Source organism: Ramularia collo-cygni, assembly GCF_900074925.1.
Source record: "Ramularia collo-cygni strain URUG2 genome assembly, contig: RCC_scaffold06, whole genome shotgun sequence".
Lineage (NCBI taxonomy): Eukaryota > Fungi > Ascomycota > Dothideomycetes > Mycosphaerellales > Mycosphaerellaceae > Ramularia > Ramularia collo-cygni.
The window spans coordinates 579,339-592,728 of record NW_019716260.1 but is presented as its reverse complement, the minus strand read 5'-3'; the positions used below and the strand labels follow the sequence as shown (position 1 = coordinate 592,728).

The 13,390-nt window shown below is 48.3% G+C and overlaps 4 protein-coding genes; 2 read left to right on the top strand and 2 right to left on the bottom strand.

Annotated features, from left to right (window-relative positions):
- Nucleotides 1–254: 254 nt before the first annotated feature.
- On the top strand, nucleotides 255–1,358 carry RCC_04586 (uncharacterized protein; the record flags this gene model as incomplete). Its single annotated transcript, XM_023769864.1, has 1 exon — nucleotides 255–1,358. One exon carries the CDS (start codon nucleotides 255–257, stop codon nucleotides 1,356–1,358), a length of 1,104 nt encoding a protein of 367 aa, XP_023625632.1.
- Nucleotides 1,359–1,467: 109 nt separating this feature from the next.
- RCC_04585 (related to DUF1264 domain protein) lies at nucleotides 1,468–2,360 on the bottom strand (the record flags this gene model as incomplete). XM_023769863.1 has 5 exons in its annotated part: nucleotides 1,468–1,712; nucleotides 1,771–2,019; nucleotides 2,079–2,137; nucleotides 2,183–2,238; nucleotides 2,292–2,360. The coding sequence occupies 5 exons, from the start codon at nucleotides 2,358–2,360 to the stop codon at nucleotides 1,468–1,470; spliced, it is 678 nt and encodes a 225-aa protein (XP_023625631.1).
- A 535-nt stretch (nucleotides 2,361–2,895) lies between these two features.
- RCC_04584 (related to Histone-lysine N-methyltransferase, H3 lysine-79 specific) lies at nucleotides 2,896–4,392 on the top strand (the record flags this gene model as incomplete). Its single annotated transcript, XM_023769862.1, has 1 exon — nucleotides 2,896–4,392. The coding sequence occupies one exon, from the start codon at nucleotides 2,896–2,898 to the stop codon at nucleotides 4,390–4,392; it is 1,497 nt and encodes a 498-aa protein (XP_023625630.1).
- Nucleotides 4,393–4,924: 532 nt separating this feature from the next.
- RCC_04583 (uncharacterized protein) lies at nucleotides 4,925–7,851 on the bottom strand (the record flags this gene model as incomplete). XM_023769861.1 has 7 exons in its annotated part: nucleotides 4,925–5,767; nucleotides 5,818–6,515; nucleotides 6,573–6,665; nucleotides 6,719–6,756; nucleotides 6,810–7,296; nucleotides 7,349–7,676; nucleotides 7,735–7,851. 7 exons carry the CDS (start codon nucleotides 7,849–7,851, stop codon nucleotides 4,925–4,927), a joined length of 2,604 nt encoding a protein of 867 aa, XP_023625629.1.
- Between the last annotated feature and the right edge of the window lie 5,539 nt (nucleotides 7,852–13,390).

The following is a 13,390-nucleotide window of genomic DNA, read 5'->3' as shown; positions in this document are numbered from 1 at the left end:
TTTCATAGCACCTCTATTTATCTTGAGAGCCTTTGGCGTCCTACGTCAGTTGTTCTTCCGGCCAACCGGCGAGACCAAGAAACAGCACTACTTTATTTCGCAAGCTACGTGGGTTTATCACCGGGTACTACAATCCCTGCACTAACTTATCTCCCCTTCTGGTAGACCCAGTGACTAAGAAACGCTCCGGAGCGAAGTGGGAAAATTTATCATTGTCCTCAATAAAGTCGGCTATTGTGTCGAGTTTCCAAAATATGGCACACTGGCATCCAATGGGAGCAGCTGGGCATTTTCGAACCACTGTCCTCAATGGCTGTCCTCAATACGTAGATTTTCCGCAAGAGCACAAAAAGGCGAGTCCTATGTCTTCTCCTCTGTCTTCCTTTTTGCCCAAACCACATCACATCTTCCCATACCACTCTTCCGTCAACACAAAGCATACGCGGTTGAATCCCAACCACTCCGCGCGTGCACTGAACTGCTTTCTTCACACTCCAGTTTACTCGACGCCACTATCTACCGGCATCATGAAGAGGTCGGCCAGACAGCAAAAGGCAGCAGACCAGACCCGCAAGAAGATTGAAGAGCGCAATCGGAAGAAAGATCAAGAAGAGCGGAGAGCTAGGAGAGCCGCTGCTGTCACCGCCACTGCCGCCGCCGCCGCCGCCGCCGCTTCTCCTGAGTCTCAACGAATTTTATCGTCGACTCCTCCGCCGCCCACCACAACGACTCAACCACCACCATCGACCCCCGATGGATCACGTTCGGAGCCATGGCTGAGATCGTCTCCAGAGACGCCGGCGTCTCACTCTGCGGGAAGCCTGTCTCAGTCTTCCTCAGAGAGTGTCAAAGGTCCCTTGACGCCGCCAACGGATCACACCATGCCGAGTGGCTCGTGCTCCGCCCAGAGCTTGTCGACATCTCCCTCTCCAGCATCGACAACCATGGGAATCGGGGGCACTCCAGCTGCACAACCATCGCCGAGCGAAGAGGGGGAGGCCGCGTCTAACGCCTTCTTAGCGAAGCAAATGCAGAATCGCCCCGAAGTTTTTGTCGAAGCCGCTCAGGCCAAAAAGATGAAAAAGACCCAGAAGCAACGGCAGCTGAGGGCTGCTCTTCCAGACTTGCGAAACGCTCTGCCAAGTCTAGAAATGAAGCATCAGATTGAAGAACGCGCCAAGATCAAGAAGCAGCAGAAGAAGGAGAAGAAGGATGAAGAGCGTAGGAGGGCCGAGCGGGAGAGGGTCATTGCGCAGATGGCTGAGAATGGCACTATCGACCTGGATGAAATTGCGAGGGAACAGAGAGACGCGACAAAGGAAGCGATGGTCGGGCAGGAAATTGTTAATGTCAACTGAAAATAAGCACGAAAAATAGGTTGTTGCAACAGATTGGAAGATGATACCCAGTAGTAGCATAATGAATGCATTTGATCTTAGCGAATCCTATTCCACTCTTGTCGTTCGCTCATTCAACTGTCTTGTTGTCCCATTTCTTCCACAATTGGTCCGCATCCTCGTGGACAGTCACCTCCTCGATATGCGCTCTACTCGCCGCCTTCTTCGTGCTATCTACTCCAAATCTAGCGTCTCGATCACCAACAAACTTGTCAAAGTCGAACTGGTCCTTTGCAGTGAAGCTCGTCATCAATTCTGGCTTCCCGAGAGGAACCTTGTCGCCGCGATCGACCTGCCATAGTTGAAACACTTTGCCTGAAAGCATGGAGAGTGTGAGCAGTGTCCAGGATCAAAGGAAACAGTGTCAACATACCGTAGAGGTGTACGACCTCCTTCATCTCCTCATTTTCTGCCACCTCCCAAATCGCGTCGGGTACTCCCACAGGAGCCGGCATAATGAGCATGCCGCTCTTGACTTCAAAGACGTGTGAGTGCCAGAGCTTCCTCTCCTCGAGATCCAGGTCGTTGTAGATCTTCGGCGTTACCATGTACTCCACGCCGATGAGACGAGCGTTTGGGCCTGGGCCATCATAGAGGATGCATTGACGAATGTCGTCGTTGACTTGAGAGGGGTCAGTTGTGCTTCAACGTAGGAGCATCATCTTGGCTTGCCGTGTGCACAGTAGTGATTGGCCTCTGATACGCGCGTCGGGTCGTTGGCGTATACATGGAAAGCGTTCCTGAGGGATATCAGATCTCTTCCAGAAAAGCATGGATTATCTTACAGGTGGGCACAGATGCGCTTCGGTGGATCGAAGTTTTGAATCATGGAAGCTCCGGTCTGGCTTCTTCAGCTTGTCGTTCATTGTCAATATAAAGGGGTCGGACACCAACCTCCAGGACCTTGTTCTTGAGAGACTCCGGGTCGCCTTTGGCTGCGTTGCTCTCCGAGATGCTCTCCATGATGAGTTCGGAAGGATGAATGGAGTCCAATACGACCGGAAGATGAGAAGGAGAAACAGACGGAAACAACGTAGCTACCTTACCTGTGTTTACTTTCGGTTGACCCATTGCTTGCATTACATGTACGTCAGCGGCCATCATATGTCGATGGCCAATGGACCAGGATGCTGGCAGTTGATCAGGCAGACGGGTAGATGCTACGACATGCCGCCTACCGCCGAACAGGCCTCGACATGGGTCTGCGTCCCGTCTGGACGGAACAATGTGGATATCCACGTGGTTGTCGGACATCCGGCACAAACTTCAGCCCTACGTGACCCTGGTTGCCTCGCTCCCTTCGGTTCGAGTACTTCGCCTCCAGGCTGTTTCGTGAACAATCTCCAACTTGATCAATCCTCATATGCTTACAGCGACATCACTGAGGACTCGACCACAACCCACCTCGAACTATCTCTACAGCATACACGCTGCCCACTTGAGCATGCATACACAATACACATAACACCTCCGTTAGCCTTGCAACACACATCACGCGATGAACTTTTCTCGCTCCAAATCGACGACCGCAAAGCAGCCGGTGATTCGCAAAAAGACTATTCAAGTCCCAATAACCACTGTCGCTGCCCCTTCACAAAAAGCGCCCGCTCGCCCACACGATCCCGATCGCTGGAAGCCGACTGGAACGACTTCCAAGAAACCCACAAATCCCGCGCAACGAGCGCTATCTGCCGCGCGTGGCGTAAAGCGGAAGAAGAGTGTAACGCCGCAGCGTGCACTATTCAGTAGCGACGACGAAGAAGACGGCAGCAGCGACATTGGGGGAAGCGACTCGGATGCATCTCGCAAGCGCATCAAAAGCAGCGTTAGCTCCGTTGACGATAATGCGCCGCGCCGGAATCTCGTCTGTATGAAAGCCTTTGGGGAGAGTGGAAAGGTAGACATCGTCCACGGAGCACACGCGACGTCTGGGGTGTACGCGAAGAAGTTCAAGAACCCTTGGAATGACGATGAGTTCGAGTCCACGGAGCTGCAATATCCAAGCAGAAGTCAGCGCGAGAAATTTGAGTTGAAGTTTCCCAAGAATGAGCACGAAGACTATAAACCTTGGGACGACATCACGGAAACGGTCAAGATGATTTGCACACGATACCTCCCAGAAGATTTGAGCGAGAAATGGAGCCACGATGAGACTGGATACGACAGACGTTTTAACCGCGCATGGATTCACCAGGATGTAGACGAGTTTGTTTCGATTGTCAAAGACTTCAACGAAATGCTGAGCAAGCTTCTGGACGACGGCACAGTGCAGAAGGAGTTGCGCGAGACTCGCAGTCTGGATCTGGAGTGGGTGAAGCGCATTCTCGATCAGATCTACGCCCGCACCGTATCGCCAAAAGTCGAGACCCTCAAAAAGTACCTCAACGGCACTGACAACGTTTACGGCGAACTATTCCCTCCTCTCTGCAGCGACATCTTCCGCAAAACAAAATTGAACCACGAGCAAGTCTTCCTTGATCTCGGCTCAGGGGTAGGAAATGTGGTACTGCAGGCAGCGCTCGAGATTGGCTGCGAAAGCTGGGGCATTGAAATGATGCCAAACCCATGCGACCTTGCCGACCTCCAGGCCAAAGAGTTTCCCGCGCGAAGCCGACTCTGGGGCCTCTCCGTGGGCAAAGTCCACCTTCGCCGTGGCGACTTCACCACGGACAGGGACATTGGCAAAGTACTCCAGCGCGCAGACGTTGTCCTCGTTAACAATCAAGCCTTCACGCCGGAGCTCAACGCGACACTGGCGGACATGTTTCTTGATCTCAAGGAAGGTTGCAAGGTGGTCAGCCTCAAGCCGTTTGTCCCCGCTGGCCATAAGATCCAAGCGAGGAACGTCGGTTCGGTTGCGAATGTGTTGGTCCAGGAAAAATTCGAATACTTCTCCCATTGCGTTAGTTGGGGTGCATCCCATGGTGATTGGTATGTTGCCACCAAGGACTCGAGGCCCTTGAAGGCCTTCATGAAACAAAACAGAATCAGATGAGAAGATAGCTATCTAGGTCATGATGCGATGTATTGGGCGGACATCATGAGGGAGCATCTTTCTTGGGGGGACTTCATCGCGCGCTTGAATAAGATACCCGTGCTTTTCTGTAGCATTAGCGTTATCGCGGCACCAAATCGAACTTTAAACATTGTCACTCTCAAGTCATTGCGGAATATTTTCTCGAAGCATCGGTATCTGCACTTTGCATCTCGCTTTCAAATCAAAGACTATGCACAGGGAAAACGTGACACAACGAGACTTGACACATCCGTATCTGAAACAATTTCGCATACGCATTAGAATTATCTGGGTTTTCTTGCTGCTGTGACTTTTGCTATTGGGTATCGATCGCATAACAAAGGAAAAGGCTCAATCAATCCGCAAACGGTCCAGACCTGGGTATCTCTCGCTCGTCCAACGCCCGAAATGGCTGTCATAAGCTTCTCCGAAAACGAACTGGCATCAGTGGTCATGCTCGTACTGGCTTGTGGCTTGTGGCTGTGTAAGAGGAGATGATCCTCGAGTCATCCTAAACCTGTCCCTGGAAGACCGGGTTGTTGCGGCCGAGGGTGGTGTCGGTGGTGGTGTCGGGCTTGAAAGCCTCATTTACCTGTGACGAGAAACCGGCTCCCTGTTGTTGAGTGCTGGCGGAGGGTGCCACAGGGTTGCCGTCCTTACCGCGGAGGACGGCTGAGGTTGCGCTGTGAGGCTTGCGGGTGACGTTGGCAGCAGCTGGCAGGCCCTTAGACTCGCCGGCGGATCCGATGGAGAACACTGGTGACTGCCACTCTTCGCCCTTAGCAGCCAAGTCCTTGTACTCAGTGGCCTTGGTGCTAATGCCGCCAGGAAGGGCAATGTTCTTGAAGATAGAGTCGTGCTGGGTGACAGCGACGTTGACCCTAGTCTGGTCCTTCTTGGCCTCCAACTCCTTCTTCTTCTGCTCGCCCTTGGACATCTGCTTCTGGAAAGCAGTGAAGTAGCGTTGGTAGATGTTCTGAAGGTTCTCTGGGTCAGGGTTGTTCTTCGCCTCCTCGACAGCCTTGTCAACCTCCTGCTTGACCTGGTAAAGGAAGGCGTCGGCTTGARTCACGCTGTCGCGGATCTGCTTCTCAACAGCCTTCTGGATGACTGGACGAAGGACCTTGAACAAGAGGGGCTTGAAGAGGCCGAAAAGCAGCTTGTGGTTGGACTGCTTCAGCTTGATGTTCAAGTTCTTCAACTCGACAGTCACCTTGCTGATCTTGAAGAAGTGCTGCTTGTCAGACTTGTCGGCCGTCTCCATTGCAACCTTGAAGCTCAGGCCAGTGCCTCCGAGGAAGACATCCATAACACCCTTGTCAGTGACACCTGGGAAACCTTCCTTCTTCTTGACCTGTGCGGGCATTAGTTTCACGTTTCAAATAGCACCTCTTGCAAACTTACGTAGTAAGCGACATCGCGAAGATCCATCTGGATCCCGGAAACTGAGAGCAGCACAGAGTTCTTGTTCTTAGATGTGAAGGTCTTGCGTCCCCACTTCCAGTAGTTGTCGCTGCCGAACTCCATCATGTTGGGTGCAAGGTTGTCGCCCTCGATGACAAGGTTCTCGATCACGGCATCGATCATGGGGTCCGAGAACTCGATGCGAGGAATTGGAACGTAACGGACGTTCTCGAAGAAACCAGGGAGAATGACCTCGCTGAGGTCCTTGAGCAAGTGAGGCTTGAACTCAGGCTTTCCATTTGCGTCGTTACCGAGATCCTTGAAGAGCTTGTCCATCGAATCACCAAACTGCTTGTTCTGGGGGTCCTTCTCAAATTGCTCGGCGAGGAACTTGGTCTCGTCCACGATGCGGTTGGTGTGGTTGCGGTAACGCTCACGGAGGAGGAAGTTGCCATGGTCGTAAAGCTTATTCCACGCCTGGTCGGACTCCTCCTGAAGAATGTAGCCTTGTTCCTTCAAGCACTTGCGAACGAACTGATCAATGTCCTTGAACCAGCCCTTGAGCTCGGGATCGTTATCGGCGTCGGTATAGATCTGGTTGATCGACTCGAAGAGATCGTCGAAAGAGGTGCTGTTGGCGAAGCGCTCAAGAAGAACCTTGAGTGATGTCAGCATCGGTTTGCTGTTCGCAGTGAATTCTGTAATTACCCTCAGGTTAGTTTCCGCGCCAACGAGGTTGTCCTGGGTGTGGGCACCTTTCACTGCGCCCTGAGTCTGGCCAGCAACATTCTTGGTGTGGCCGGTGTACTCCTCGGCCAGGCGGAGAAGCGTGTCAATCGCTTGCTGGTCTGCATGTTGTCAGCACATCATGCGATAAAGAGGTTATCCTCGATAGACGTACAGTCGGAGTGGCCCTGAATCTCAACGATCATCTTCTTCCTATTGGATAGTCAGCATGATTGTTACATACGAATGCAATCGCGGGCACGTACAGTCTGTAGATCGTCTGCTCGCGGCGCTCCTTTGGGACCTTCTTCTTGAAGTACTCGTTGGTCTTCTCGCGGTATTCGCGAGCCTTCTGCTTCTGGTCCTCGTCCACATTCTCGTCAACAGCTTGCTTTGCCTTCGCCTGTGCGGTCTGGGCAGCATTGTTGAGATCCAAGTTGGTGGACTTGTTGCCTTGCTGAGCGTCATTCTGAGCGACCTTGGCAGMGTCCGCTGGGTCGCGGGAGCCGTCAGGGTTGGCAGCTTGCGCAACATCTCCGACAGCCTTCTTGGCGTCACCCTTGCCAATTGGCACCTTGGACTGAATCTGATTCTTGATGWTGTCCTTGCTAAGATCAGGAGCGTCATGCCATGTGTTATCAGGTGCAGGCTCATCAAGCTTCTCTAATCGCTCCTCATCAGGCTTGACGGTCGAAGCCGCGTTTTGTGCAGCATCGCCGACAATGTCGCGAACGAGGACAGATGCGTCACTCACTGAATGCAAGTCAGCAATGGCATGAGGGGTGAAGAGCTTGGATGTACTGACAAAGCTTGCGGAACTGTCCGTTGGTGATGACGAGCTGGGCGAGGGTACGAAGACCTTCAAGTGCTTGGTTGCCATGTTGTTTGGCAGTGTCCTTGTCGACTGGTGCGCCGACTGCGCCGGCATTGCCCGCACCGATGTGCTGAGTCTGCCAGATGAACTGCTGGAGCAGATCACCTTGGTTCTTGGAGAGAAGCAAAAGCTTGGCTTGCTCAATGACGGTGCGTAGGTCGGCGACCAACTTTTGGCCGTCCGGAGACAGCTTCTTCGACGGGTTCTGAAGTTGYTTCCACGAAAGCGCACTGTTCATCGCAACATCGATTTGCTTGTTCTGCACAGAGTCAGTCGTCAAGACGCATCATGGCTGCGGATAGATCTCAGTCACTTACGGATGGCACCTTGCCCTTGGCAAATGCCTCGTAGATTCCGTACAATTGAAGCTTCGCATTGACATCCTTCTCCTTGGTCTTGACGTCCGTGGGGACGTYGACTGCCTTGGAGCTCATGGTGGCGGCGGGTTTGCGCGTCTCAATGTCCTCCCAGCGTTTCGGAGCAGTGACGGCAGATGGTGGAGGTTGAGCTGGTCGTTCTGTGTTTGGTGGTGGGTTGACCCGTGGCTAACAACAGCAACACTAACGCATGAATTATGGTATGCTGCAATGGGGTATCTCAAGGAAATATGCGCGGTGAAAGGAGGAGGATGGGTGTTTGAGGAGAGATGGAAAGAGAGGCTGGCGCACTGGGGAGAAGTTACCCAGMAAATACAGGCACGAAGCACAGACAATTTCCTTGCGTTTCGATACGTCAGAGGCAGGAACGAGAGCCAATCGATGTTCATGTGACTTTGAATCGATTCTTGTTTGTTTCCACGCGTTCGACACCGATGCTCTGACAGTTTCCGTCTTTCATGACGTGTGCTTGACACCTTGTTTCCTTCCCAGCGTTGATCACAATATAGCTTGCTTTGCCAGTCCACCACACGATCACTCGGAATCACACTTCTCACAACCAAACAGCGTGATGCCAGCATGGCGATTCATCCCGAGCCCACCGTTCATGCTGCCCCWGGGATGATGCCCGTCTCCTTGACAACACCATGGTGCAGCACTTGCCAGATCTCGAATGAGCATGGGGAAATGGAGGAGCACAGGCCCGGATCTGGCTCGACCCCTGCAGATTCCAAAGCCTAACATAGTTTCCAGGCCTTGTGTGGCTGTGTGGCTGGCGAATCTACCAAGTCCACAGAACAATCCTTGCGAAAAAGTCCTCGGCCGCATCTCCTTTTCACGAGCAGCAACCAAATTTGTACACAGTAAGTTAGCAAGGTCGCGCTTCATACCAGCTTTCGAGTATGGCGGCGTCAACTTTGCTCTGCTATGTGTTCCCGAAAGAAGATCCCACTACATCAACCGCCTGGTAGCCGTCCGCATGCGGCTTGTGCCATGAATTGCTTCACGGGCTCCACGAGGGAACAATGGAACCGGGGATGGTAAGGCTTTGTTTCCCGTTGCTCCGGATGTATTTCGATGCAGTCCTCGTTATGAGATGTCTTCCAATCTTTCGAACAAATCGAACAACACAGGCAAGACACATTTTAATTGTCCCCTTTCTTTCGTGTGTGGCGTCAATGTCGACGTGGCGCATTTCGCGCATCATAAAATCGTTGGATCGACACTTTTTCCTTGCCCGCGGTCTAGCGATGCGCGCGCTTGTGAAATTGTGAGCCACGGTGAGCTACGATGACGCGGAATGCCCATCACGAAAATATTGTCTTCCTTGCAGCATAATAAGTTATACCGTCGCGACAACGATAATGGGCACGCAAGCACGGCATGTAAGACCCATTGAAAAGGGGACCGTCAAATCTTAGGAACTACGCGACTTGCCAAAATTGCGGTGCCACCAGGACTGCGACTCCCACCGCACCATACATGTCGTGCAACTGCAGCACAGCATGTTGTTCGAGCTCTAGCCAGCGGGGATACACCATAGACTCCTCATTTTCCCCTCGGCTTATCCTCCTGCTGCATGGTCGGTTCGGCAGAGCACGAATAACAGCCACTGCAAACTAGACGGAATGATGAGGATGACATACAAAAGCCAATACATCAGCTCGCTACACGTGAAGAACTCAAACGCGGCGGTTGGAGCTTGTTGCTTGACCCACCATGTAATATCGATCCATGTCCGGGTGACGAGGAACCTGAGCTGGAATCGAGTGTATTTTGTTCTTAAAGTCTCCACTTAAGAACTGAGCATATATGCCTAAGGCTTAAGTAGCTACGTAACTTAGGCAGGACTATATAGCCGAGGAATTTTCCCTTAAGTAGATTTAATTAGAGTTTATCTATTTTAGAATATCTAGTAGGTAAAAGCTTAAGTCTAGCTCCTTAGCTAGACCTATAGTCTGCCTTACCTACTTAGGGCTAGTAGGCTAGCTAGTTCGTCCTATTACTCTATATAAGACGATTTAGAAAGAAGCCTATTAGCTTAAGAACACGTATCTTAGATATTAATATAGCCCTTAGATTAAAGCGACGAGAACTCTTCCGCTAGACTACCCTAGGAGTTAGCTTAACGCTAGCGTTACGCTATATACTTTTATAGCTAGGTAAAAACTCTAACTTAGACCGTATACCTAAGCTAGAGCCCTCGGAAGCGCTTTATAACCGTCCTCGGAGCCGTAGTAGCTCGCTCTACCTTATCGAGTAAGGGCTATACTAAGAAAGTCGCCGATATAGCGTTTAAATACGCTATATCCCGTAAGAATCCCTCTTAAATATATACTACTATAACTAAGCTAGCGCTAATCGCCTTAGCTTAGCTAAGTATCCTAGAAATATAATATACTATATCTTAGATAACTATAATAGGTACTTAATATATTACGTACGGTAACCTATTTCCTTCCGCCCTACTTAAAGGTGTCTTAGTAATTCGCCGCTATAGCGCTTAAGAAAGACTCTATACTTAAACGAAGTAGGATGCTTTAATTTAAAAGGAAGAGTTATAACCTTTCTCTTTTAAAGCACTATACTATCCTACCTCTATAATACTATCTACCTTTAACCGACTAAGCTATTATAATAATAGCTAACCTATCTAAGGTAAGAGACGAGGAAGGCTCTCCTCGCTCTTAAGATGCCTCTTAGGCTAAGTAAGCCCCTCCGCTTATCGTCGTAGGACCCTTAGAGCCTACGCGACGCTCGCTTAAGCGCGAGTCGTACGACTTCTACTCCTTAACCGATATAATTAATAACCTTTAGTTGCATTCCTATATCTAAAACCCTCCTTAGGAAGGACAACTTAAGGCTATACTAGAGGCCTTAGATATAGAAGACGCTATCTTTAGGACCTACTTAAGAGCCGTCGCCGCTAGGCTTTAAGAACTTAAAGCCGAAAACGAGCGACTACGCGAATACGATGCACTTAACTAGGGTACTACTATTCTACGCGGACTAAGCGACTTAGGGTTAGTACGGTTCCGTCTTAACGACCCTCCCGCTACTATCTAAGCTAATAAAGGTAATAGGGGTAGTTAAGTACTACTAACCGCTCCGGGATTCCCTAGAGATAGCTCTAATTTAAGCGGATTAGATAATAACGACGGCCTATTAAGGGACCGTCGCTATAGAGGTTCTAAACCCTCTAAGAGAGCCCCTCGTATTAAGGGGACTATTAGTATCCTAGCTAACTACTATAGGGATATTAAGGAYAATATAGCTACTCTCTAGGTTTAGGAGCTTAACCGCTACTTAAATAATATAATTACTCTTAACTAGAGGTTTAGACCTATAGAAGAGGCGCTTATTAGCCTTATCGGGGGCTTAATAAAGAAGAATRYATTATCCTAGTAGGAAGATTAGGAAACTAAGTTTAAGCCTCTTATCTAYTAAGGAAGCTATACCTTAGAGATAATACTTAACGGTCTCTAAAGCTACTTCTAGGATTACTACTACTAAGAGAAGCTATAGAAGGAATTCCGCCGCTTTAAGCAGCTAAGGAGTRTTAACTCCTTCTACTATAAGTTAATAATAGCTTCTAGCCTTCTCTAGCYTAAGCCGGATAATCTTACTATCTATTAAGCCTTTTACGATAGCTTAAAGCTTAAGATCCGTATAGAACTTATTCGCCTTAGCTTAACTCCTTAGAAGTCTATCTTATAGCCTATCGTAGACTAAGCCTAGCGAACTAATATAGCTAATATAGAGATTATAGAATAACGTAGAGAGCCTCGCTTAGATTAAGCAGGCTTACGTAATCGCTCTAACCGAGCTACCTATCGCTCCCTTAGAGGAAAGAAGAGAGCTACCCGTTAGTAGTTAGAAYACCTAAACTCCTTAGACTAACGTATTAGGTAAGATAACTTACGTAAGCCTACTTCGACTAACTTCTCTCCGAAGTATTATAACTACGGAGTAGCTAGCTATATCTAGTTTAAATGCTCTAAGTAGCTTAAGCTAGAACTTAAGGCTAAGTAACGTAATTAGGAAGCTCGTAATATATCTAAGTTAAAAAACTAAGTAACGATTTATTAAAGGATAATAAATCGCCCTAGTAATTGTCCTTACTCTCGATACCTCTTAACGCTCGCTTCGATTACTTAAATGCTATTAGGACTAATCTTCTCTAAGCCCTAGGCTTGCTAGGGAAGGATACCTAAGTCCTAGCTAAGTTCCTATTCGATATTATAGCTTTAGGAATCTACGTCTCTAAGGATATTACTACCTAGTTCCCTTAGTATTAAGTAGATCTTCCTATTAGGTAAGTTAAACTCCCTAATAGCCGCTTAATAGAAAGCTTAACTAGTATAGAGATTCTATACTAGCTTAGGAACTTTAAAAGTACTCTTATAGCGAGAGTGCTCGACTTAAGAGAATACGACGTAATCTTAGGCCTCTCCTAGTTCCGATAATATAACCTAACTATTAACTTCTAGACTAGTAAGCTATACTTAAACGTTAAGGGTACTAAATATATAGTTCCCTATAGAGCAGCTCTCTACTACTTAACGACGGAGACTATTAATAAAGATATCTATTCCCTTTAAGAGCTAGAAGAGCTCCTTAAATAGAACTAAGATCTCCCTCTCTTCTTAATATCTATAGAGGATATCCGTCCCCCGGACTTAGAGCCCGATAGAAACCTACCCCTTAAGCCTAGAGACGATCCTCCCCCCTTAAGTAAGGAAGCCTCTCTCTAACGGCTTATTAATGCTAACTTAGACCTCTTCCGCTTATTATTACTAGCTAAGCTACCTATAAAGAGAGCAATAGAGTACTCTATTAATATAGGCGACTATAAGCTAGTAAATTAATAGCTATACTAACTATTTTAAGTATAGATAATAGAGTAAGAGAAGTAGGTTAAGGAGCTTCTTATCCGTAGCTTAATCGCTCGCTCCTACTTAGCTTAGAGTAGCCTAGTATTACTAGTATCTAAGCTAGGAGGGAAATAGCAAATATATGTCGATTATCGGGCCTTAAATAATGCAACTATTAAGGACCGCTTCCCTCTCCCTTATATTAACGATTRCTTAAACGCTTTTTAAGGAGCTAGATACTTTAGTAAGATCGACTTAACTTTAGGCTTCTAGTAAATGCGAGTTAAGGAAGAAGACAGATAGAAGATAGCCTTTAATACTCGTTAAGGTAAATACGAGTATAAGGTAATRCCTTTTAGGCTATATAACGCCCCTTTAAGCTTTTAGTCCTTAATAAACGATATTCTAGCTAACTAGCTATATAAAAGCGTTATAGTGTACTTAGACGATATTATCGTATACTCTAAAACACTTAAGGAACACGAATAGCACTTAAAATAGGTGTTAGATACCCTTCGGGCCTAGGAGCTCTTTATATCCCCTAAGAAGTACTCTATTAGAGTCTAAGAGTTTAAGTTCTATAGATATTACGTTTTCTATAACTAAGTAAGACCTATAAAGAACAAGATTGCCTCTATCCGAGATTAGCTAATCCTAAGGAACGCTTAAGAAGTAAGATAGTTTACTAGGCTAGTATCTTTCTACCGTAAGTATATTAGAGA